Source organism: Sciurus vulgaris (assembly GCF_902686455.1).
Source record: "Sciurus vulgaris genome assembly, chromosome: 13".
NCBI classification, from domain to species: Eukaryota; Metazoa; Chordata; class Mammalia; order Rodentia; family Sciuridae; genus Sciurus; species Sciurus vulgaris.
The window spans coordinates 58578848-58602140 of NC_136474.1; the positions used below are offsets into that span (position 1 = coordinate 58578848).

At 39.2% G+C, this 23293-nt stretch overlaps 1 protein-coding gene across 1 annotated transcript in view; it reads right to left on the bottom strand.

The window, feature by feature from the left end:
* Positions 1-23293, bottom strand: part of KLHL14 (kelch like family member 14) — a gene marked incomplete at its 5' end in the record, with an annotated part of 92997 nt that overhangs the window by 45005 nt on the left and 24699 nt on the right. The window contains one exon of the mRNA XM_079109465.1: positions 19872-19993. Coding sequence (XP_078965591.1) covers positions 19872-19993 — 122 coding nt within the window. The remainder of the gene's footprint in view (positions 1-19871; positions 19994-23293) is intronic.

A 23293-nucleotide genomic window follows, 5' to 3' on the forward strand; every position in this document is an offset into this window, starting at 1 on the left:
AGGTATGTTCCTCCCTCTATTTAAGGGATAAAAGAAAGGAAAAGAATGGCTTTCAATCTTGATTTGATCAAAGTTAACAATATTCATTAAAAATGATTCGTTTGGACATCTACACTCACTGAGTCAGGCTTGATTTATGTGGAATTTACCTTTATACCTGTTTTCTGTTCTCCCCCAACCTGGGTACATTCTTTGTAAAATGGTTAATTCATCAAACTCTTCTTCAGACCTTTCTTTTTTACATGACTGTTTTTCCTCAGTTGCCAATCTGAAAATCTGTACGTGGCGATTTAATTCTCTAGCCATGGTAATCCCATAGTCAGCAACTCGGGAGGCTGAGGCAGGAGGATCACAAGTTCAAAGTCAGCCTCAGCAACTTAGTGAGGCCCGAACAACTTAGCAAGACCCTCTCTCAAAAAAAAAAAAAAAAAAAAATTTAAAAAGGGATATTGATATAACTCAGTAGTTAAGAACCCCTGGGTTAAATCCCTGGTGTCAAAAACAAAATAAACAAAAAAGAACCTTGAATTCTCTAGGGTGCACAAGTCTGAGGAAAGCTTTGTGAAGCGTGGTCACAGCCACAGTGAAACCATTCGCTTACCCACTGAGATATGCCAGTACCCATCTGACCTCAAATAATAGAGAATGTGGCTCACCCTGAGAATCCTTCTGGCCTTGGCTTTACCGTTAGCATTTAGTGGCCATCAGGAGGCCCCAGCTCAAATCCATATCATTGCTCAGATACACACTGCCTTTTTTTTTTTTTTTTTTTTTAATCAGAAACAGCCTCAAGTTCAAGTTGATATGAGCAATAATGGAGAGGGAGAGAGAGAGGGGAAGACAGAGAAGGGGAGAAGCTTAACCAAGAGGAACCTGGACAAACGTCCCAACACATAGGAGACTGTGTTCTGCAAGTAAAGAAACTGTGGGGTCCAGAAGGGATCTATACTACTGGAGAAACAATGGTGTCACTCTCGAGAAGTGCCATTTGCACCTTCTGGTACAGTGAAGCAAACCATCAGTGTTCAGTCCATGCTGTACCCTAGACACTGCATTCAACGGGCAAAGAAAATTATGGTGGAGGAAAAAAGCAAGCTGTGCTTTAAAAAAATCAAGTAGTCATTCTCACTGTGCAGGACGGGCCCAGGATAACTCACCCCTTTATTCGTGGGCATGTTTGCTGGTGTGGTAGAATCATGCCGCTCCCCCTCTTTGCTATCTGCTTTCACTCCAGTTATTTTACTTGGTATTGGGTCAACGGGACCCAATTGAAAAATCTAGAATGGTTAAGGTCTTAAGGAACTTGGGTAAACCAAATAAGATATTCTGGTTCAACAGATTGAAAATGGATATGTATTTTGATATCATCAATTGTTGATTTTCATCTCTCATAAAAGGTATTTGGATGACACATAGTCATCAAGTGTGTGAGGCGTCTTCTGATTGTCCCTGTGGATCCATGCTCCCCACCATGACCCTACTCTGTTCTTTCAGACACGGATGACACTGATCACTGACCACATTTAGGGACCCCTTTGCTTCTACTGTCTGGTTAGATTTACTTTCAGGGAACTGAGGGAGAGAAGAGGGGAAAGCCGGGATATCTACTCCCCTGACTTTTTCTGGGCTAGTATGGGCTGTCCTTGTTTGAATGAAGCTCCTGTTAGTTGACACTCTCTGTGTCTGGTTCTGATAACTTTCTGCCTCCTTTGCCTTTCAGGACTATGATGGTGACAGTGCCCTACAGTTGCTAGCTCTGGGGCCAGGGACAGGGAGAAGGGACCATGACACCTTGCCGTGTTCTTCCCTGTAGCCCACGTCTCTTACTCTCTTCCTATTACACAAGGCCATGTGTGTCCTGTTGGAACTCCAGGCTATACTCCACCATCGTGTCTCATTTTCATATGGCCTGTGTGCCTTCTCATCTCTGCATTATTTATTTGCAAACAGGGAGTTAAATTATTTTCCATTCACAATGGCTAGAGCTCCTGATATATAAATACTTTTCTAAATAATCCAGTAGGGGAAAAAATCATGTTAGAAAGAGATCAAATAATGTCAGTTACAGGTCAAAGAACCCCTAATAAGGTTTCATAGAACATGGCTTAATAGAAAGCACACTGAACTAAATTAGGTCAGAAGCCACGGGTTTGAGTCACAAATTCATCAATTACTGTGTGACCTTGACAAGTCACTTAACCGCTCTGAACTTTAGTTTCCTCTTATGTCAAATAAGGATAATAAATAGTGACCTGTTTATCTCACAGGGTTATTATTAGGGATCCAATGAATGATTGCCTTGAAAGTGCTTTCTAACAGTGAAGACAACGACGGGATATTACCCAGAGTGGTTATGCAGATAAAACTTGTAAATAAACAACAAACCTCCTTTCTCTGAAAGTGCCCTCATACATGTTCACTCTTGTCCTTAAAATCACAGACATGAGATAAAAACAATGTAGTACTGGTGTGAGGCAGACTTTGAAGACAGCTGCCTGGGCTCAGAATCTGGCTGCATCATGAACATAACCTTAGTTTCCTCAGTAATAAAACTGGGGCATAATGACACACATTGTTACTCTGAGCATTTAGTGAGATATCATGCAAGGCACAAAGCACAAGTTCTCACACAGAACAGTTCTTCATCTGTGTTGGCCTCAAGCCATTGGAGGTGGACAGAGCATCACAACAGAGAGGGTCATGCAGTGGTTAATCATCTGGCTTTTGAAGTACAAACTTCATGCTTTAGAATAGGAACCTATCTATGTACTAACTATACAAGTTTGGGCAAGTTACTGAGTCTTTCTAATAAGTGTTATTTTTTCTCATTCTTATCAGAGTAGTTACATTTGAGATATGGGCACTAAATAATAAGATGTTTGTAATGTGTTTAGCACAATGCTGGACACACAATAATTGTTCAATTAAAAAGTCCATTGCCAGGTGGGCACGGTGGCACATGCCTGTAATCCCAGCCACTTAGGAGGCTGAGACAGGAGGATCGAAAGTTCAAAGCCAACCTCAGCAAAATCATGGCGCTAAGCAACTCAGTGAATCTCTGTCTCTAAATAAAATACAAAATAGGGCTGGGGATGTGGCTCAGTGGTTGAGTGTCCCTGACTTCAATCTCCAGTTACCCCCACCCCCAAAAAAAATGTCCATTGCCACTTTGATGTTGCTAAAATAGAAGTTCCCCTCTCTTGCCTTTTAATGCCTCAATCCTTGTGCATTTGTAGACCTCAAATATGCTTGGTTTACGTAGTAAACATGTACAAGTTCAAAGACAGAATTAAGGTAGACAGAAAAATCTACATGCTTTTAGGAGCTGGACATATCTTTGGAGGGTTGATGCTGTATCAGCACAACCTGTATATGCCCTACTGGAGGACCCCAGGCTAATAAGCTAATGTTTGTTGCTTGCCTCTTTTTGTATTTGCCCATGGCCCTGGCAACAACATGAGCATTAATCCTCTGATTCAACATTGCCCTGTGTCTGGGGAGCATGTCCTGTGACATAGGGAAGGTAAACTAGCCAATGAAGCACACCTAACATCTGCCCTGATAATGCTGACAGTGTCCCGCCTATATTCAGAAGTGCACCTGCCTCTGAAATTAAAGATGAACATCACAATATATTCCCTGAGCACTGGTATAACTTGTGACTTAGGGGTTCTAACTTTAGAACAACACTACCTGAGTTCAAGTTTTGGCTAAGCTTCTTTCTCATGGTGTTGGACAAGCTGTTGTACAACTTCGTGACTTGGATTCCTTCTCTATAAAATGGGAATCGTTGTGGAAATTGCATCACAAGGTTAATGTGAGGATTAAATGGGTTCATATATGTAAAGGGCTTATTTGATTATTAGTTATTACTGTATTACTATAAGTGTCATTTTACTGTGAGGTGATATGATTTATGAATCAAATGGATAAGTCCAAAGAATGCAAGAGTTGACAAACCATGGCCTGCTGGCTAAATCCAGTCCTTGACCCATTTTATAAATAAAGTTTTATTGGAACATAGCCATGCTTATTCATTTGTGTATTATCCATGGCTGCTTTTGTGCTATAATGATAGACTTGGGCAGCTGCAACAGAGACCTATTGGGTGCAAAGTCCCAAATATTTCCTACCTGCTCTTCACAGAAAAAGTTTGCTGATACTTGGGTACACAGCTACCACTAACATATTTTCTCAAAAGGAAAAGTTGGCATGAAAATTGCTTCTGGGAAATATGTTTATACACATGCATTTGCATTCTTTAAAGTGACATATTACACTCTGTAAACAAGTAAAACTGAGAAGACCTCAGATGGTACTAGTATGTGCTCTCTCTGCCTGCATCAGTTCTGCCTAAGGAAGCAACATGCATGAGAATGATGCTACTAACCTACTTTCTGCAGAAAAAATGTTGTTATTTTCCAGTGATGTTACTGGATTTGCACTGTTCTATCCTCTTTCTCAATGGACTTCTGTTATCAAGAGTCACATATGCTTATAAGAAACTGGTTGAGGTGCAGCCTGTGGCTTAGAAAAATAATTTCCCTCTATAGGGAGCCAGCAGAGCTGTAAAGAGAATGGAACTCTCGTCCCTGGCTTCATACAGCCCATGATAGAATCAGGCATTGGCTATCATATTTATAAATGACTGTATGTTATTTGGTAAAAGGAACAAAAGCCATTTCTTAAAAAGATGTGCATTTTCTTTTTCATTTTCTTCAAACAGAGTATAGGAAACTTAAATTTTATCCAAGGTCAAGAGAAGTTATTCTGTCTCGCGAAGATGCTCTGTAGCACTGACCTCCAGGTTTTGTCTTGTGCCATGTATATGCAGACTTTTCAGGTCAGGACTGAAACTAGCTGGAGTAAGGCATGGAAGATGAAGACCCAGTGCAGAGATCACCCATGAGCTGGACATTAGAAACACAATCAGTTACGAGAACCATCATGGACTCTACTTTGGAGTAGATCTAGAAACCTACTTGCATGTATTTGTGACGAACACAAACACAATATAGTATGTCAAACCTTTGCAAATTTAATGATAACACTGAAAGCAAATAACCATTCTATCTCCCATAAATCATCTGCATACATCTTTTGATTATTGTTCAGGTGAGGAAAGTAACACAGGTTTTCAACAAGAATAAAGACAAGCCAGACATGGTGGTGCATGCCTGTAATCCCAGTGCCTTGAGAGGCTGAGACAGGCAGATTGCAAGTTCAAAGCCAGCCTTAGCAACTTGGCAAGGTCCAAAGCAACTTACCGAGACCCTGTCTCTAAATAAAATATAAAAAGGGCTGGGGAGGTGGTTTATGGTTAAGCACCCCTGGGTTAAATCTCTGGTACCAAAAAAAAAAAAAAAGCCTTAGTTTTTTAAAAAATAGAAGCTCTAAAGTAGAAGAAGTAATTTAATCCCATATGTATTTATGCACACACAAGAGCTACTACTGACATTTGGTAGAGTTAAAGGTTATAGTAATAAAAATACTTCCAGCAAATTTATGAATGAACAGAAAACAAAGATCTGAGGTTGGCCAATGTGTCACAGATGAGGGTTCCTCTGTGTCATTGGTACAGGATGAGATGGACAAGTGACAGCACAGTGTCCAGCTTCACCCCTTCAGAAAATCACATCTTGGCACACAAACCTCACAGTCGCTAGTTTTCAAAGAAGGAAGTAGACCCAGAAAGCAGTGGTAGAAGTTGCCAGTCCCCTGGAAGTGAAGATTATCTCATCCTAAAATACATTTCACCTAGAAAACAACCCATGCTGTAGTCTTGCTTCAATCTTCAATTACTAACCAAGGGGAGAACTGGGATATAGCTCAGCAGTAGAGCACTTGCCTAATATGTGGCAACTCCTGGATTCTGTGAAAACCAACAACAAAACAAAGACAAAGTGATACTGTGAGGTTCAACCAACAGACATGCCTATTTACAATAGTAGTGCATTCTGTTTGTGCAGAGGATATTCAGTTTTATTCTGCATAAAATGCTGAAGTAGCTTGTCTTGTCTTGCTTCACCTCTAACTCTTCTTATTAAATGCACTCTGCTATTACCAGAATAATGAGAAGCAGGAGAGTACAGACTCTGAAGCTCTACTTGTTACATACTGGGGTTCTGCCATTTGCCATCTGTGTGACCTTGAGCAAATTGCTTCATGTCTCTGTGCTTCCATTTCTTCATTGGAAGTAGAAATGATAGTTACGCATGTTATTATTATTATATAGTATTTTTACTATTATTATAATTATTCTTATATAATTTATGTATTGTGGAAGTCTATTGTGAAAATGAGATGAAAAAATGCAAGCGAAGTGTCTAGAATTCTGTGATACTCTTTTCTTTATGTGTGTCATTTTTTAGGTCCAGTGAGTTAAATTGTGTTCCCGAGAAAAAAAAGATCAAATCCTCACCCCCAAAATTTGTAAATATGATCTTATTTGGAAATGGGGTCTTTGCAGATACAAGCAAGGAAAGATGAGGTCATACTGGATTAGGGAGGGTCCTGAAACAAAGACAGTTGTTCTTTTAAGAGGAAGGAGGAAAAGATTTAGATGCAGAGACACAAAGGAGTGACACAGGGAAGAAGCCCAGTTGAAGATGCAGAGATTGAAGCGATGACGCTGGAAGCTGCAGGGCACTGAGAATTGCCAGGAGCCACCAGAAGGTGAGAAGAAGCAAGATGGGTTTCTCCCCTAGAGTCTTGGGAGGAAGAATGGCCCTGCTGAGACTCTGATTCCAGGCTTCTAGCCTCCAGAACTGTGAGGGAATATCTTTTTGTTGTTTTAAGCCACCTGATTTTGGGTAGATTGTTACGGCAGCCCTGGGAAACGATTACCAGGACTCCTAGATGACAATAATGAAGTCTGTGGAAGAAGAGAAGCCCAAAGGTGAAAATCCAGTAACTAGGACAAGACTCCCGTGAGATTTGTGATTCACTGGGTGTTCTTTGAATTTGGGTATTTCATGGAGGGGTGGGTGGTGGGTGGGGGGAGTGTTTCTGTTATGGCTTGGATGTGAGGTGTCCTCCGAAAGCTCAAGTGTGAGACAATACAAGATATGATCTGGCTACAGCCTTAACCTAATCAGTGAATTGATCCCTGATGGGGGATCAGTCCTCCCTCTCCCTCTCCCCCTCCCTCTCCCTCTCCCTATCCCCCTCCCTCTCCCTCTCCCTCTCCCTCTCCCTCTCTGTCTCCCTCTCCGAAATGGACCCAGCCTTCTATGGACTAGGACCTCTGAAACTGTGAGTCCCCAAATAAGCTCTTCCTCCTCTACAGTCGTGCTGGTTGGGTCTTTTAGTCACAGCAGGGAAAAAGCTCACTTAAACAGTCACCTTTCTCTTTCTTTTCTTTTTCTTTTTCCTCCCCTTTCCTCTAGGGGAATAGGTTTGGCCCAGCAGGCTAGGAATGGTAGGCAGTGCCCCTGCCTATGGACAGATCCCTTTCTACCACCTAGAGCTGTGCTGTTGATAAGGGAGCCACTTGCTCTGGGGGGTGATTTAAATTTAAATTCATTAAAATGAAATACAATTAGTTTCTCAATCCTACTAGCCTCATTTAGAGTACTCAGTAGCCACACGTGGCTGTTGGCTACCATGTTGAACTGCACGAAAAGAGAACATTTCTGTCACTGCATACAGTGCTACTGGATAGTGCCAAACGACATTTTTATCAGAACAGATTTATTCAGGAGGCAAGTAAGGCAAGCAGACAGGTTGCCTTGTGTAGAGGATAGGAAGGTGTGGTACTCTTGCAATACAGATAAGATTCCATATTTTATTAATGGAAGAAGAAAAAGTGAACATGTTAGAATTTATACTTTAATAGCTGCTCATAAGACGCCTCTCACTTGTTGAATGGGCTATTGTTTTCTTGTTAAAGTTATCTATGTCACTGCTTTCTGTAAATTGGACAAAGTGTATTTATTACATGCAATTCTTTCAAACTGTGAATCAGTACAGCTGAGAAAATTAGCCTATATCCAAGGCCTGGCATCACCCTGGAAAAGCTGTAGCCAAGATATGCTTTGGTTAGAACTGGTTAATATTTTGGTCTCTTAACACCATGGAGGAAGTAATGCTGCAAAGCAACAAATAAGATCAAGAAATCCATGAGCTACGATCTCGCTCCTCCTCTTCAGATCTAATCATACAGATGAATAAATTGCTATAAAAATAAAAATAAAACTAAAAACAATGACTGAATCAGTTCTTTCTTTCTTTCTTTTTTTTTTTTTAAATCTCATGTACTCTGTGTTCAGGTAGCAAGAAATTTAATTCCACTCAGACCAGTCTCCTGTGATTTTTTTTCCCTTTCATCTAAGATATTTTTAATGCTCAGAGGCATTATAATAGAAAAGCATGTATTTTTGCCTGGTTTATACCCATCATCCTTACCATTACAACAAGACAAAAGCATTAAAGTAAAATTAATCATGTCAAAAGATTTTAGCAAAAACAAGTGAGACCATGCATAAAGCATCGCTTTGTCTAGTGTGAAGTCACGCTCTGATTAAAAACATATAATGAAAGTGAAAGTGATACATCATTGCCTTAGCAGTAGGGTTTTTTGAAAGTGCTTTTCGGTTCTCAACATAAAAATGGGGGAACATTTTAGTCTTTGAAACTCACAAAGATTATTGTTCTAGCTAAATAACTGGAATTCAATCTTAATTTTTTTGTCTTTAATAAATTAAGACTTAATAACCAAACAAGGCATGTCAGGAGGATTAATAATTAGAACATGCTGCGAGGAGCAGTAGTCTGCCTTGACATCCAGGCACAGAGCTAAGAGGGTGTCTGCTCGGCTCTCCCCTTTCACCAAAGCATCCCTAATGCCAGCTAAATGTGGCCAGGCCCTGAAGGTATCTTCTATGAAGCACAGCTGTTTGCACCATCAAAAGCATTTAATGAATATTAAGGTGTGGTTGGCAGAGTGATCATACATTCCCAGTAATGCAGTCATTGTGAGGATTATACACAAAACCCCAAATTCTAGCCAGCTGGATATTCATGAAAGGTGAGTTTGGTTATTGACATCATAGGTCATCTCACTGTTTTGAAAAAAAAAAAAAAGGAGTCTTTTTATTTGCACTTTGTCTTGATTTCTTTTTTTTTTCTCTGATGGAGATACTTGCATGTAATAGTCACTAACCAGAATTATCTTCTTTTGTTGTTGCTGTCACTTCACAATCATTTCCATTCTCTTTTTTTAATTGAGGTCTTGCTGATAAAAGTCATTTGATTATATGAGAATTGTTTCTAAATAATTTATATTTAGAGTTGCATTTATTTGGGCAACTATATTATTAGGTACAATGGTTTACATGCAATAAATTGTAGAAGTAGTGAAGATTATGTAAACTCAAACACCTTTAAATTATTTGAGGGGGATCGAAATTTGAAATAATCTTAATATAAGCATTATAAGACCATATAAGCAATAACACTCCCAGTAAGATTGGGAAATGTATTTCTGAACTTTTAGATGCAGGGGTATATAATCTTCTGAGAATAAATACCAGTCCTGACAATGAAGTCATGCCAAGGCAAGAAATGTAAAAATGTGCAGAGAACAGCTCTCTATTCTAATAACATTTCATTGGGGGAATGAGAGCATTTGCATGTGACAAGAAGAGGAAACCCGAAACCTAATACATGTTGCACCTAAGGGTGCACTGTTGTAATCATTAGGGTTTGAATATGGGTTCTCTCCTCCAAAACTCCTGTTGAAATTTAATGTTGACATTTATTAAGAGAGTGGAAATTAATTTGACTTTGGTGTTTGGAGGTGGGGCCTTTGGGAAGTAATCAGGATTTGATAAAGTCATCAGGGAGGGGTCCCCAGGGTTGAACACTGGTTGCTGTATAAGAAGAGGAAAAGAGAAGAGAGCACATACGCATAGCATCTCTCTCTATGTGATGCCTTGTGCTTCCTTGGGACTCTACTTTCTGATGGCAAGCAGGCCATCACTAGAAGTGGACACTTGACCTTGACCTTGACCTTGGACCAGAACTATGTGCCAAAATAAATCTTTATAATTTGCCTTGTCTGTAGTATTCAGTTCTTGACAACAGAAAAAGATCTCAAATAGGCTACTAAATAAATATTTTGATTATCTTCCTTTGTGTTTTATGATACAATGTTTTAATTCAGAGCAGAGGCTTCAAGAATCAGTGTGAAAATTTCTTCTCCCCTGAGTGGCAACGGTAAAATGCCAGATAGTGAATTGGAGTACAAGAATAAGAAGTCATGGAACAGACCCCCAACCCCCAGTTAACCTGCCAAAGATGTGTGACATGAAAGAAAAAAAAAAAAAAAAAAAAAAGCCAATCTCTACTTAAATAAGTCGTTAAGATTTTGAGATCGTTGTGAGTGCTTAACCTGATCCAGGTGTTGGTACCAAGAAGGTCCAGTGACTGATGACAAGAAAACCAGTATGGGTGGTGGAAAGATAGAAAGGCATGCTGTGCTGTGGAAAATCATTTGCTGAAACTATTTTTTCTTAACTTGGAAGCCTAATCAGTTATTTAATGAACTTCCACCTCCAACAGAAGAGGTCGGAAAACAGAATGTTCATAGTGTGATGGTTCCTGTCGGCTGTACTTGGCAAGTTCTGGGGGAAAAAAAAAAGATGAATCTCTGAAAAAACTGCTCCTTTGTAAGGAGGATTGAAAGGAAATCGAGTTCAGAAATCTGAGGGCAGGGTGCTGACTTGTAAGAAAGGGATTTTTTTTCAACCCCACCTGATAAAAAATGAAATTGAGAATTCTGAGCAAAAAAGGTAGACTAAAATTCAACTCATGAAAAGACAAAATTAAAACTTTGGCTTCTATGATAATTTCACAGAGTTGGGATGTCTTTGAAAAAAGTTTTGATTCTGGGTAAGATACCCAGTGAATTTTCACCCAAGGAAAAGAATGAAAAAATGAAAAATGAGCTTTCCTATAAAAGCCTGATAGATACACAAGTGTATATAAAGAGTATTAGTGTGTGAGTGTGTGTGTGTGTGTGTGTGTGTGTGTGTGTGGAGAGGGGGGGAGAGAGAGAGGGAGGGAGAGAGAGAGAGAGAGAAAGAGAGAGAGCGAGAGAGAGAGAGAGTGAGAGGGCATGGGAGCAGGAAAACAGGAGAAAAGTAATCTAAGAAGTATATCAGAGAGGAAACACAGGCATGCTCACTGGCCAGGGAATGCATGGAAACATAAGAAAACAGCTAAGTTTTCTAGAGACTTAATTTCCAAAAGATCTACCAGCCTGTTCTAAAAGAGATGGATGACAATTAGATACTCGAAACCACCATTGTTGCCAGGGGCATGTGATTCATGCCTATAACCTCAGTGACTTCGGAGGTCATGGTAGGAGGATTGCAAGTTTGGGGTCAGACTCAGCAACTTAGATCCTGTCTTAAAAACAATGAACAAACACAAAGGGCCGGAGATGTAACTCAGTGGGTCCAAAAAGTGCTCTTGGGTTCAATCCCCAGTTCTGAAAAATAAAAAGCCCAGGAGCTGTCCCCTAAACAGTTACAGATATGAGCTATACTTGAGAAATTCTTTTACTCTTAAGAAGAACGTATTCCCCAGACTCAGTTCAGATATTACCAAGGCAGATAAGGAAAAAGAAACATCTTCCAAAGCCAGGACCCAAGGAGAACAAAGTCTAAGGATAATGAGCAGAACTGGGGTGGTCCCTAATCCAGTACCACAGCCCACCCCTTGGCTAGGTACCCTTCAAAATGTCTACTGGGTGGGATTGCAAAATTGCCTTCCTCTTTTCAAATCCCAGTGTTTACTTCGGCAATTCTGTCCCTATTCTATAACTTCACATTATGTGTGTGAAAGGTCAGATAACTCATCTTTTTATATTAAGATCAAGAAGAATCCTACATGAGCCTGAGGTTGAGATGATTGTCCAACACCCAGAGACTTTTCACAATGAGCCTGATGACCCTGAGTGATGTTGCCTTGGGGGAAGGGTTGAGGGTACTTTGAGCATAATCAAGAGAGCATACTGAGTATCTGATGTCTGGAAGGACAGATTATGGTGGTCACATTGCCTTTGCCAAATTCTCTAATTCTCTGCCTCCTGAACTTTGGTAGGATTGTATTTCCCCATCCCTTGGAAGTGGGACGTGGTCTTGTGATTGAGTGTTCTCCATTAAAATCACTTTTAACCCAGTGAAAAATTTTGCAGCTCATTCTTCCCCCTGCTGTGTACATGTCAAAATGGACCCCATATTCCCGGATCCCTGAATGACTTCGTGGAGCAGATGTGCTCGGGCAACTATGTTGGAGATGAGTGACAAACTCATTTTTTGTTAGTTTAATTCCTTGAGATTTCAGAGTTGTTACCACAGCATAATCTAGATCACTTGACTGATACCTATCAGTCTTCCACTAAACCTAGAGACTTCATTAATAATCAGAGTATCTTATTTCTCAAACCTTAAATGAATACAAGATTCAATTTGATTTTCTAGTTTTCACTCATATTGGTTATAAAAATATGAAAATTTAACTAAAATAGAATAAAAATTTATTGAGGAATAACTGTATTCCAGATATCCAAGATAGAGATTTATTTGTATTAATTACTTCTCACAATACCTGTGAGATTAATATAATTATCTTTGATTTGCAGATGAGGAAAAAAGACCAGAGACTAAATGGCTTGCCCAAGTCACAATTAACAAACACTTGGAGGTGTATTTCAATTTATATTTATCTGTCCCTAAAAATGTTACTGTGTGTGTATGTGTATACAGTTTCATTTTTTGTACTACACTGCTTCGAAGACACAGATAAAATATCAAGAAAGTTGCATCGAATTATGGCTTTTTAATAATTTTAAATTTAAATTTTGTTGCTTAGGCATCATTCTTCGCAGTTTAGTCCATAAACTTAGATTGTATTCCTGACCCCTAGGAGTGTGTTACTCATTTAATTTAATCTATAGTAGTTCTTTTCTATGAATGTGTTACCATGCCAAGAACACTGGATCCATTTAGAATTCATGGGAGAAATGGGTCAGCGCAAATGAAATCCCATTCATCTGCTTGGACTCTTTGGACAGATGGCACTTTGTTGTCAGACGGGTTAGTGCAGTAGTGCTGACAGAAATACCCCTCGCCTAGCCACTAAGTATCCTGAGCCACTGGATATAACGGTTCTTCTGTTTGAATCACTTGAAAAAACCAAAGTTGTGAACCTGCCATATGGCTGGTTTCAGCTAACATCTTTAACCACATCTCATCCTTCTCTCCCCGTCACTCTTTGAGTTTAGCCATGCATCATCTTTCTCAGGGTCTTTGAACTTACTGTTAACTAACCTGGAGCAATCTTATCTTACATTTTCACCAGACCTGTCTATCTCTTACTCATCCTCTGATTCTCAGCCCCCATGTCACTTCTTTGGTGACTCCTACCTAGATTAGGTCTTTCATACCCTTCTTTCAAAGCACTGTCACATTTCATTATGGTACATTGCTACCTGGAATTATTGATTAATTCTGCTTTCTCCCCCTAGATTCAAAACTGAGTGAGGACCTGGTGAAATTGTTTTAGCATCTTATCCTCTGTGCTTTAGCACAATCCCTGTGACATAGGAGATAGTAATTATATTTTCTGAGTGAATGAAACTAGTGTGAAAAATGAGAAGATTGGGCAAGGAGAGCAGTAAGTCTTTTACTACTTATATTTAATGATTTGTCAGACTTTGTCTGCAATCTACCTAGAATGACACAGAGAAATTTACGCAGCCCTCTGACTCATACCTCCTCGTGCCGGACTCAGTAGTGAATATCACCACTTATGTGTGAAGAAGGCTCTGGAATTATTTGTACATGTCCTATTCTCTGGAGGAAAAGCAATTATTATATTCAAGGGAAGTATAAACTGGAAATAAATGAGAGATAGCCAAATAAAGTCAACTGGTATTTCTAGAAACCCAAGTTAGGTGAAATACAGTATTTGGAGTGACCACCACACATATTTTTAAAAAAAATCTATGAAAAATCCACTAATGCACTGGTGCATGAATACACAGTGGCAAATAATTCAAGATATATAGCAATGTGCAGTCATGTATTTCAAATTAGAATTGAGCTCATTGAAGGTAAAATTAGATGCTAACATATTTAAAAAGTCAAGACACAAGTCTTCCCCTTTCTTTTTTATCCAAAGTCATGGGAACAATTGTTCCATGAATTGAAATAAAAAAATTCCAAGTAAAGAGACATCAACTACATGTTATTGTATAAATTTTTTTGATCACTTTGTTTTCACTAACACTGGAAACAAAATTAGAGGGGTGTCTGTACTCAAAATTCTTAATTTATTTTTCTAGTGCTGGGGATCAAACTCAGGGCCTCACTCACATGTGCTAGGCAAGTACTTCACCACTGAGCTACATCCCCAGCTCAAAATTATTAATTTTTTAACCTATCTGTACCATTGTTTGAAACAGCATTCATAAGATACAGCTCTTGGTTACTATCATTTGCTATCCCAGATTTGCCTATAATTAGACAAATTTAGGTCAGGTTATAGAAGGTCCTATATTCTTTCACTTTTTTCATTCTCAAAACTAGTCTGTCTTACTAAAATGCTGTCCCATCCACCTCTTTGCTTAGATAAATCCTACCCATTTTTTTTATAATTAAAAGTCATTTTCTTTTTCATTGCTAGGGGTTGAACCTAGGGCTTCTCACATGGTAAGCAAGCGCTCTACCACTGAACTGCCCTTTTTAGTTTTTGTTTTGAGATAGGGTCTTCTAAGTTGCAGAAGGTGGTTTTGAAGTTGCCACCCACCTGCTTCAGCCTCCTGTGTAGACGGGATTACGGGTGTGTACCAAGTCCTGTTTAAGAAAGTCATTTCCAAGAGAACTTCCCAACCTCCTATGTTTAGATCAGAGGCCCATTTTTGCTCTTGTTGTACCCTGGGATTTCCTTGTCTATCTGTTAGCTCTCTGTATTATAATTGCCTCCTTAGGTGATTGAGAGGAGAGATAGTCATATTCATGCTCTACCCTGCCATCCCACAGAGTGGGTATTCAATAATTGCTTCCTCTATCAAGGAATGAGGTCTGTAAGTCAGACTAATTTATTTCCAGTATTTTCAGAGTCATTCTGAAAGTACTTCATTGTTTCTTCAGGTATTCCTACAATGAGGAATGTACTGTTTTCAAACTTTGTCTAAAAGTTACATTAAATAATTTTGAGGGTTTGGGTTCTTAGTAATAAACATAAAATGAATAAAGGAATCTCACGGGTACAAATCCTTAATTGAACTTACTTTTTATTGCTTTGAGAACAAATAACCATGAGAAATGATCATTAGTTTTTGACTAACTTGACTTTCCTCTCGATATACCCTCAAAGAATGGAAGTGGACTGAAATCAAGAAACAGAAGAACCAAAGAAGAAGTCCAATAGAACGTGTCAACTTCCAGGTGTATAATTCCTTGAATAATCAGCAATTAAACCATTCTCCATTGCTCAGATACTGAATGTGATCAAGGCTATATTTATCACTCAGAACTAAAGTTCAATGTCTTACATAAGGTTTTCTCATTACTATTTCTTGGACACTTATGGATGAAAAGTCCACAGGCCTTCTGATCTTTGTAACTCTTCTAAAAGAAATTGATGACAACCTGTCCCAGGACCCTTCCTATGTGCATGGGATCAAGTTAAGTGTCCTTCATGGGCCAGAAGACAACAGAGGGGACCAGTATACCATGATTGGAAAACAGAAAGCCTCATATTCGTACATCACAAAGTAGAGCAAACGAACTGAAGGTACAAAGGGCACCTCTGCGGCCTCGAATATAGGGAAGTGGGAGGGTCAGAAGGAGCTCCACAATTTTCATGGTCATGAGTAAAGGGAAGTAATGATTGGCACCTGGAAGAATAAATCAATATTTGAAGTCTTTTTCCTGTTGTTGTTTAAAGAAAGCAACAAAGAAACACCCAATAAATAAAATCTCTTATCTGAAACAGGAACTAGCTTTTTTCCTGGAAAATACCTTCAATCATCAATAAAGACATCAATCAACTGGGAATATAAATGGAATAAAGAGACATTCAGTGCTATCCCATGGTGAGAGGTGTGTTTCTACATGTGGACTTCATGAAAACTTGGGGATGTAAGAAATCTGTCCTAAAGGCACAAGGTGGCAGGGGGTTTTGTGTGATCTTTAAGCAGAGGACTTAAGGCCTGCAAATTGCAGGAGGTATATTTCTTGCGTTGGCCATTTTAATATTCATGTCTCCTGTACTTCTTTCTAATAAGTTAAGAATGAAACAGGAGACTGCGTGCAGGAGTGAGAAATACAAGAAAAGCAGTACTGTAAAGTAAAAATGAACGAAAGTGCGTCTCAACTCTCGTTTTATTATCGACAGGCAAGAGACCAACAATGCCCAATTTTATTGTGATTACTGAACACTTCACATTGACAAAGGGGCTTTACAGTCATTTTTGCATGTTATTTCTCAAGGCTTTTTCCGATAGAGGCTGGGGAGCTCTGTCGCCATTCTTATACATCAATTTGACCACATCATATTAAATGATCACTTAAAAAAGGAAGATAAAAATGCCCTTGATGCCAGTATGTCACCAAAACAGTCTTTTTAGTGAGAATAACCGTCCCTTTGCTGTATGGGGGGATCAAACCACTGATTGGTTAACTATTTGAATAATGTTTTCTTTATGTTTACAGACCCACATTATCCTTCTCACTTACCTCTGCTCTGTTGGATGTATTATTACTTAAGTGTTTATGCCTTAGGTAGTGTTTCCAAAATCCTTTAAACTCTTCCATGTTATGTAACGTGGGTAAATAGTATGGCTCCCCTAAGCAGGTATCTGTGCTTCTGCCTGTGGAATGGCATCCTTTAAAGAGAAGCTTGTCTGCCAGAAGCACTGAGAAATGTTTTCTCAAGCAAAATGGGCACCGTAAGCTAAGGTTCAGAAGCTCCAGCCAATCTCAGGTGTTAGGTGTGTGTTAGTTAATTGGTTAGTTTGTATGGAGACAGTCATTCAATAAATCAGCAGGCCCCAGACTAGTGGGCCATCTCCTGCCTTTACCACCATCCTCACGTCCCTAACACATTAGCTTAGCACTTCTGGGACAAAAGAATGGCAGTGGGAAGTTTGGAAATCCCTAATATTTGATTAGATTTGGGGTGAAGTTAAATATTTTCTTATTCCATGAGAAACATTTTTTAAATTTATTATTATGTGGCCCAAATAGCATGAAAATGTGTCAGTTACCTGACTTAATTATTCAACTTGGCTTAATAAGTGGCCTTCATGAAAAAATACAAACCTCCAACAATAGAAATTATCCAAATTAAACTGTCTACATTTTTTTCAACAAACATGAAAAATAAGCCTTCATCTGGGGCCATGGAGTCAGAGCCAAGCAGGGAATAAACTCAATTTTTTAAAGTTCAAGTCCTAGTGAAATGAAGAGTAGGTAGAATAGAAATTTATTTCAAAGTTTGTCTGTGTATTAGAAGTATGGTCCAGAATCTTTAAATATGTTTCTATTTTAAGAACTTTTCTATATTTATACACTAATTTATTTCCTTTCAATTCAAATCTGGTAAGTTAAGCCAAGATACCCATTTATGTTTACTTCCTAGTCTATAGATTATTACATCTGACGTATGAAAACTATGGATAATAGGCTCTCTCCTCGGGAGCAGTGGGTGGAGGGTCATTGCCATCACAGAGTTATTGTTATTTTCTTTGCACAAAGGACTTGTGCTGACTGATGCTTCTAAGGTGTAAAGATACTGTCCTGTGCTAATATTGTCAGTGCATTAAAATAAGAGTAAAAATATTTACAACTTATTGAGTGCATGCTACATGCTAGATGATTTATAAATGCAATGTCATTTTAAAAAAAATATTCAAAAGACTGACAAAATGAAGACATTAGGACTCAGAATATTTACGACTTGCTCAAAGTCAGAGATCTAGGCTTGAACCAGGATGCACAGTTCATAAGCTCTTACTATATACTTCCAAGTAGGGACTTAAATCAGGCAATGGGGTGACCATCTATTCCAGTCTATAAGTGCTGGCCTTGCCTAATTAGTAGATCACTTTCGTGCCCAAAAGTCTCCTAGTTTGGGCAAGAAGTTTGATGGACAACCTATCTCTGACAAAGGTTCAAAATGAATGCAAGACTTTCCATAGGTATTGTCAATCAATCTCTTTACCTTTACAGGAGGGCTTCAAATAAGTAGCAAATTGGATGAAGCTTGGTATATTTGGAAAAACAGCTGGATTTTCAAATAAATGTCATTTACTAGTAGGGTGTAATATCTCCCTATCCGTTATGCTCATTTTTCTGTCATTTCTCCCTGAGAATGTTTTGACCTTCCTCTCTTTTCTCTCCTCCTCCAAGTCTCCATGGATCATCCTGTGTAGGCTTTCTCTATTGATGAAGAGAATTGGTTCTTTGGTTTTACTTTAGTTTTCATTTCTGATGAATCTTTAAAATATAGCATGATCACTCACTCAGATGTTGAAACCACTATTAATGGTATTTTCATCAAAAGGAGAATAAAAATCTTTAGACATCTCTCACTTATTTTTCTTTTTTCATCTTATTCTATTACTATTCCACCACTTCTTTACTAGAACCTTAGTACCGTGGCATCCGGGGAGGTTCTCACTGCAATTCCCGGATGATGATCCTGCAGGTTTTGCTGGGGCGAGCCAGCTCCAAAATGTATTACCACGAGCACCACCTCACAAGTCTTAGCTCCTCTTCTGCTCTTTTGGGCAAACTCTGGTCCTGTTTCTATTATTTTAAAGAACTTTCAGGAAGAGCAAAGGAAATTATTTTTAAAAAACACTGGTAAAATATGTAACTGCTTAAAAGACACATGCAATAAGAAAATCTGACTTTCACTTTTGTTGGTCTTAAATGTATGGCTTTGATTTATGGATCAAAATTGCTCATTTATTATTTTATCTATACAGCTCTGGGCAATTTTGACAGTTAAAATTTAGTTTTATTGACCAGTGCAGCCACTGTGCCCACAAGGGGACTGGTGCACACAGCCTGCTGCACTCAAGAAACGATGATTTTTGATTCCATGACTGAGTCAGATTGGGAATCATAACCGATATAACAATAAGTTCCAAATCTCAGTGCCCAAGGCAAGAGGTTTGCTGTAAAACACAATCACCCTTTCAGGAGGGGAGGAGGAGATTCTTGGCTGGAAGTTTGCAAGCGCAATTTAATGCAGCTGGGACAGGCCATGAATATATCTGTCCATCCAAGCTGTGGAGCATCTGAGGGGGCATTTTTCTAAAGACCCAGTTCCACAGACTGATTAATGAGCAAAGAATGTCTAAAAAGCAAAATGAATGTTAGTTACAGAGACAACGAACTCAAATGTCTAAGAACGTTACGTACAGAGACAGTGAACTCAGCAACCATTTTAATGAGAGAAAACTTACTAGTGCTGTTAACCACCAACCTTTCAGTTTTCAATCAACCAAAAAAAAAAAAAGGAAAGAAAGAAAGAAAAACATGAACTGAAGAAATTTTAGGAGACGATCACGCTCCCCTTGTTCTACCCTGACCCATTCCAACATGCACAGAAACATAAACCAATACAGTGATTTTAGACCAGTTTTAATTTAGGCCTTTTTGACTACCAAATTTGCCACCTCTACAATGTTAATTTAGTCTTTTACTCTAAATCCCCCGTGATACCTAAACAAACCTCTGCAGGGTAACAAATCAATAAAATGTCTAATTGGATTAACCACGTTTTCGAATTCATCAAGACAGCTCTAACCTGAAATAAATAGGTGAGTAAATAAATAAGTCACTCACTTGTGAGTATTTTCCATGTCTTCTTTTCATCGTCGTAGTACTGAACCAAATTGCTGGGGAGCCGGTCAGGTCCAGGCGGCAACCCTCCAACCAATAACAGCATTTTCTTGTTAGAGCGAATTCTTCACCCAAAACAAAAGAGGAGATGAATAACCACATTATTGTAGAGTCTTTTCAGTGGCAATGAAATCATAACCATCAAAAGAATGTTCCTTGCTTGCAGATTTCTATTTCATTTTTTCCTGTTTCTTTTCCCATTCATGTCTCAACAGTTTTTTTTTTTGAACCAAGCAGAAAAATGATCAGAAGAGCTGCATATCCCTATACTCATGGAATAATAAGCTCCCTTTATGCAATTTGTTAGAGGTTCATTCTAGAACGACCTTTTTCTTATATTATCCCTTTAAATCATCACTCTTTACAGCTGAGTACACATGAAATGCTCTGGAGTGGTACTAAGGTTAAGCATTAAAGTTGCATGTCAAAAATCGTATTAGTCAAAATCATTATTATAAGCCATTCTCCACTCAAAGAACCTTGAAAAAATTAAGGTTATGCAGAGAGTTTGTGAGCCAACTCTTTAATCACTCGGGGAACTTCCAAAACCAGTCTGGTACAATTAGTAGCACAGGGCTAACTAGGATGGGTTAACCAGTTTAAACATGAACTTTTTTTTTCATTTGCTTAATTTTGCTTAGACTTCTGCCTCCATCCCCTCCCCCCCACTCCCAGCTCGCCCTCCCCTCTGCTCTCCCCCTGTGCACCACTGGCGATACAGCAGCACCAATTGGTAAAAATGAGACTGTGATGTTGCTGTGAGTCTCCCCAGAGTGGAGCCCTGCCAATGCTTGCCACTGATCCAGCGGCATGAACCTGCTCAACTGTGCAAAGTCACTCTAATTCCCTCCCTCTGTTTTTCTACCTTCTCCCCCAGGGGGCAGCCACTGAAAGGAGTGACTACCCACCCATCAAGAGCTGGCAATTCGCTGCTATTAACCGTGACTGTGATTCCCAGTCTGCCTGGCAGTTCCTGAGAACAGGCCTGCAATGTCTCATATGCAGTAAAAGCTATAAGATGCACCCTGGCCGGCGAGGCGACCTGATGGATGTACAACCCTCAGGAATAGTAATGGATTGAGCACACGTGCCACTGAAGCAGGGAGAGGAGGCCCAGACCCCCACAAGGGGCCTGCTGATTTAACAGTCACTTTACATATAATTGAACTTTTCATTTACCTGAGAGGCTCAAGGTGGTGGTGGAAGAAACAGAACAACCATGATTGAAGGAAAAAGTCAATAAATACAAAAGGGTTCCTCTTAGATATGATCGCAACCCAGAGTATGACTCCAAATCTATTATTACCTATTCAGGCCCTTCGGATTCAAGGATGCTTGGTGAAACAGGCCCGGTGGAGAAGCACCATTTGTTGGTAAAGAACTTAACATTCAGAGAGTTAACTTAATACAGTTAACGACATTTCCATATGAAGGAAGGGAACTAGAGAATTCCTGTAATGAAACTCTGGTGCCACTGAATGCATTGTGTACGCCTCACTAGGAAAACACCTTCTGGAGAAAACTCCTCTGTTCCAGACTCATCAATAGAGGGAGCTGTACTTACAAAAGAATGACTGATGCAATAGGAGCTTACAGTGTTAATTTTGCCACGCTGAAGATATAGTTGAGTGCAAAGAAAAACAAACAAACGAACAAACCAATCAACCCAACTTCTTTGAATTTAATGTACCATTGACCTGCACCCATATGCCCTGGAGACTGCTGGTGGGCAAACAGAAACAGTAAAACAGCAAAGAGCTCCATACATTGAGGATTTCAGTGACTGAGTGGAAAATCAGAGCAGTAAGCACCTCTTTTTTTTTTTTGAAACAATACACATGTAATTCCTGTGCCATATAATTTCATAAATGCATGGTCACAGAACTGATTATGGCTCTTTCTTTCGCTACATTTTTAGTCCAAATAATCAACCACTCTGTGTGCAAGACAAAATGAAAGCAAACATTCTTTTCAGGTGCAATAAGTTATCATGTGTAGACAGACCTGTTCACCCAGAAGTCATGATTCTGCAACTGCCTGACATCACATGTTTTCATGTGGCCAGACTGCCGACGGGAGGCAGATAGACCAGGTTGGATAGGCTAGGCACAGAGGAAAGGACTCACTGAAGTGCTGATTGTGACAAAAACATCATAATTGTATCTGTTTTAATTCATAAATAAATGTACTGCTTCAAAATGTATTTGATGAATGACAAGGATATAAACTCATGTCTCAAATACGTATATAAGCTTATATTAGTCATTGATAAAACTGGCTTCCTTGGACCAATCTCACTGGTGATTTTCTCTGCACTTAAAGGAACCGTCTTTGTGGATGAGAAAAGGATCTGGAGTCTTTGCCCTCTCTGCCTAAAAAGGCAGCCATTTCCAATACATAAGCCAATGCAGAGTTGGTCAATGGTAAGCACCTCCACCCTGGTAGCAATGATATCATGCAAGGGCTGGCTAGCCTGGCAGCAGAGCAGGACTCCAGGTCACTAAGACAAATCCCTAAAGCACATGTCTCTGCAGGGAGTGTGGTAGATTACATGGAAGAAAAGGAACTCCCACCTATCCTCATTGGTTGTGTTTTCTGTGAAGGGTCCCTGCTTTGGGTGCATTACGTATGGTCTTCGTCGTGACTGAAGACACATCCCAAATCTTTTGAACTGTTGTATCATCATCCATTCTGTTTGTTATGGCATTTCACTTGGAGTCTTTTGCCTCAAAAGCCTGTATTACACAATTGTCCAAAGCAGCACCAATATTATTTAATTCTAAATAAAGTTCAAAGCTATACTTTGTGAGGGTGAACCACATAGAAACCCAAAATAGGATAAAGCTCGTGAGAAGTTCCATGATACAGAAGGAAGAACACATGAGACAGTGAAACACACTTGAGAGGTTTTCTTGTCATTTCCCCCACCGACTCTCAAAACAGCCTATAATGTGGCAGGTCATTTTACAGAGGAGTGAGAAAGTTCCCATAGATGTTATAAAAAAACATACATTTGAGCATTGCATAAAACTATGAGACTTTGGGATCCAAAGAAAGGAACCTGATAGAGATTATTCCACATTTCTTATTCCTTAAGAAAAATACGAATGAGAAAAACCATCCCATATTTTACTTTGACAAAAATGCAACGTCAACTATTCAATTACTCCTAGAAAGTAATACACGTGAATAATTCCCATGGAAGAGCTTTCATTCTTTTTACAATGCACAATTATAATAGCGACAATGACAATAATGACAGATAATAATGAATGTGTATTGGATATCGAACCTCTGATTATCATGCCATTTATTTGATGTGTGTGAACTTCAATCTGAAAACACTGAAAAAAATAGCTCTTGAA